The sequence below is a fragment of the Asparagus officinalis genome, chromosome 3, assembly GCF_001876935.1.
Source record: "Asparagus officinalis chromosome 3, Aspof.V1, whole genome shotgun sequence".
NCBI classification, from domain to species: Eukaryota; Viridiplantae; Streptophyta; class Magnoliopsida; order Asparagales; family Asparagaceae; genus Asparagus; species Asparagus officinalis.
Window position 1 is genome coordinate 35,695,940 of NC_033796.1, and position 2,046 is coordinate 35,697,985.

General features: G+C 35.6%; 1 protein-coding gene across 6 annotated transcripts in view; it reads left to right on the plus strand.

The window, feature by feature from the left end:
* The window catches only part of LOC109833773, a 14,931-nt gene that overhangs the window by 7,537 nt on the left and 5,348 nt on the right, over window positions 1-2,046 (plus strand). The window contains exons 6-9 of one of the 6 annotated variants that reach the window (XR_002245346.1): window positions 462-535; window positions 674-759; window positions 835-960; window positions 1,104-1,210. Coding sequence is in view for 2 of the 6 variants with exons in the window: in XM_020401579.1 (XP_020257168.1) it covers window positions 462-535; window positions 674-755; window positions 835-960; window positions 1,053-1,210 (440 nt within the window). In the remaining 4 variants the exon portion in view is untranslated. Of the gene's footprint in view, window positions 1-461; window positions 536-673; window positions 760-834; window positions 961-1,052; window positions 1,211-2,046 lie in introns of those variants that run through there. The other 5 variants (XR_002245345.1, XR_002245347.1, XR_002245344.1 and 2 more) reach the window with 5 other exon arrangements.

Sequence of the window (2,046 nt, forward strand, 5' to 3'; positions counted from 1 at the left end):
TATATATATATATATATATATATATATATATATATATATATATATATATATATATATATATATATATATATATATATATATATATATATATATATATATACACACACACACACACACATATGTATGCTTTGAAACAGTATGGACCTACAGTGTTACTCTTCAGTTGTCCTTTTTTCTTCAGTGGAAAAACAAAGAAAAGTTTGGGCTGTTAATATAGTATTCTCGGATAATTTTTTTTGTGGTAAAATTGATAGGGTAACTTCTGGCCCCTATGTAACTGAAGCTGTTGTAATATAATCAACAAAATAAATTGCTTTTACTATTTGATGATTACTTTCTGAATCACGATCTTAGCTGGCATGTTGTTTTTTTAATGGTACAATTTGAAAAAAAAAGATGCTTAACAATATGGTTTTTATGAAAGTTTCACACCATGTTGTTTTTATATCTTTTCTGTGCAGTGAAGTTGCTTTACTGAGGAGTTGTAATGACAAGCTATATCTGCTACAAATTGACGTTCTAGCTGAAGGGCAAGGTTACCTTCTTTACAAGATCATTTTCTGTTAAAACGTTTTTCTTGGATTATTTAGTTTGCCACTGTACGCTGCACATGAATTTTTGTTAATTCTGTTGTATAGTCTTTAGCAGTGTAATTTGGTTTCATGATTTGCAGAAGTCATCAACCGAGTTCTGGGATTTCATAGGCTGGAAGAATTAAGAGAAGTTGTGGTGGGACTGGGACTACAGGCTGTGAGGTTGGTATGTACATATTTGTTAAAGAGTTTTTCACATCGAGCAGTAGTTGATAATTTAACCTTGCCATCTTGAAAACAGGGTACATATGGAGGGGAATGCCACTTATGTGTTCTTGCCAAGAAACACCAAGAAATCTAAAGATTTACTTTGCTTGTTAGGAGTTGGTGATGCAACAACATTAAGTACAGGATGTTGTCTACAAAGGTGATCCAGTTTGTTTCATCATTGATTAATTGTAGTAACACCAACTACCCACTTTTGGTGTCAGTCAGTGACTGGCACGTTTATCTTTGTAGTTTGTTCTTTTCTATTTCTGTGATCGGGTGGCTTGGAAATTTAAATGGCAGTTGGGAGCAGGTTCAGGTCAGCTTACTGGAGAAACATATTTGTCGAAGCATGAAGATGGGCATAAGTTTCTACTCAATGCTACTGTTTTGGCATGATAATCAAGATGGTAAGCTTTGGTCAGCTGCAGCGATATGCTTTCTAATTTTTTTTTGGAATTTCAACATTGTTTATGTATCTTTTTGCTCTATCCATCTAAATATCTTAGAATGCCTCCAAACTTTAGCAGTGGTGATATTTTCTACGAGTTAAACCGGAAATACATATCTTTTTATCGTGTTGCATTGTGTGATATTGAGTGCTTATAAAAGAACTAGTCTAATCACAGACCCCTAGTCGGTTGTAGTAGCTTATCTCGTCCACCGGCAATCCGACACTGATCGTTGGCCACCAACTGGTGTTCAATATGGAAGCATCACTGAATGCCCGATTAGATCTCCTTCTTTGTAGGCCAATCGATCATCAGACGATGTGGAAGCACCAAAAACCTCTGTTCAAACTAAAGAGAAAAAGTAATATACCGTAGAAAATAGAACAATCGCACAAAAACATGAGATTTATGTGGTTAAGCAATCACCTACGTTCACAGGGAGAGATTTGAGTTTTCTTGATAGCAGAGCTTACAAAGAATATGATCTTTCTTGTGATCTCTAAAGGCTCCGCAAGAAACCCTCTCTTAATCTCACCAAAAGATCTCTCAAAACCGGCTCTAGATTTCTTTTCTTAGTTCCCTCTACCTCTCTCTTACAATATGCAACTCCTCTTAGCTTAGATCATCTAATCGTAGCCCAGAAAGACCTCTTTTATAGGTCCTAAAACCGGATACCTAATCCAATGGGGAGTCCTAACCTGAATAGAATTCCAAAATAACAAAAACTGAAAACATCACAAAGTCAAGCTGACCGGTTTGATCAGTCAAATCAACTGGCAGGGCTTCATGGCTGG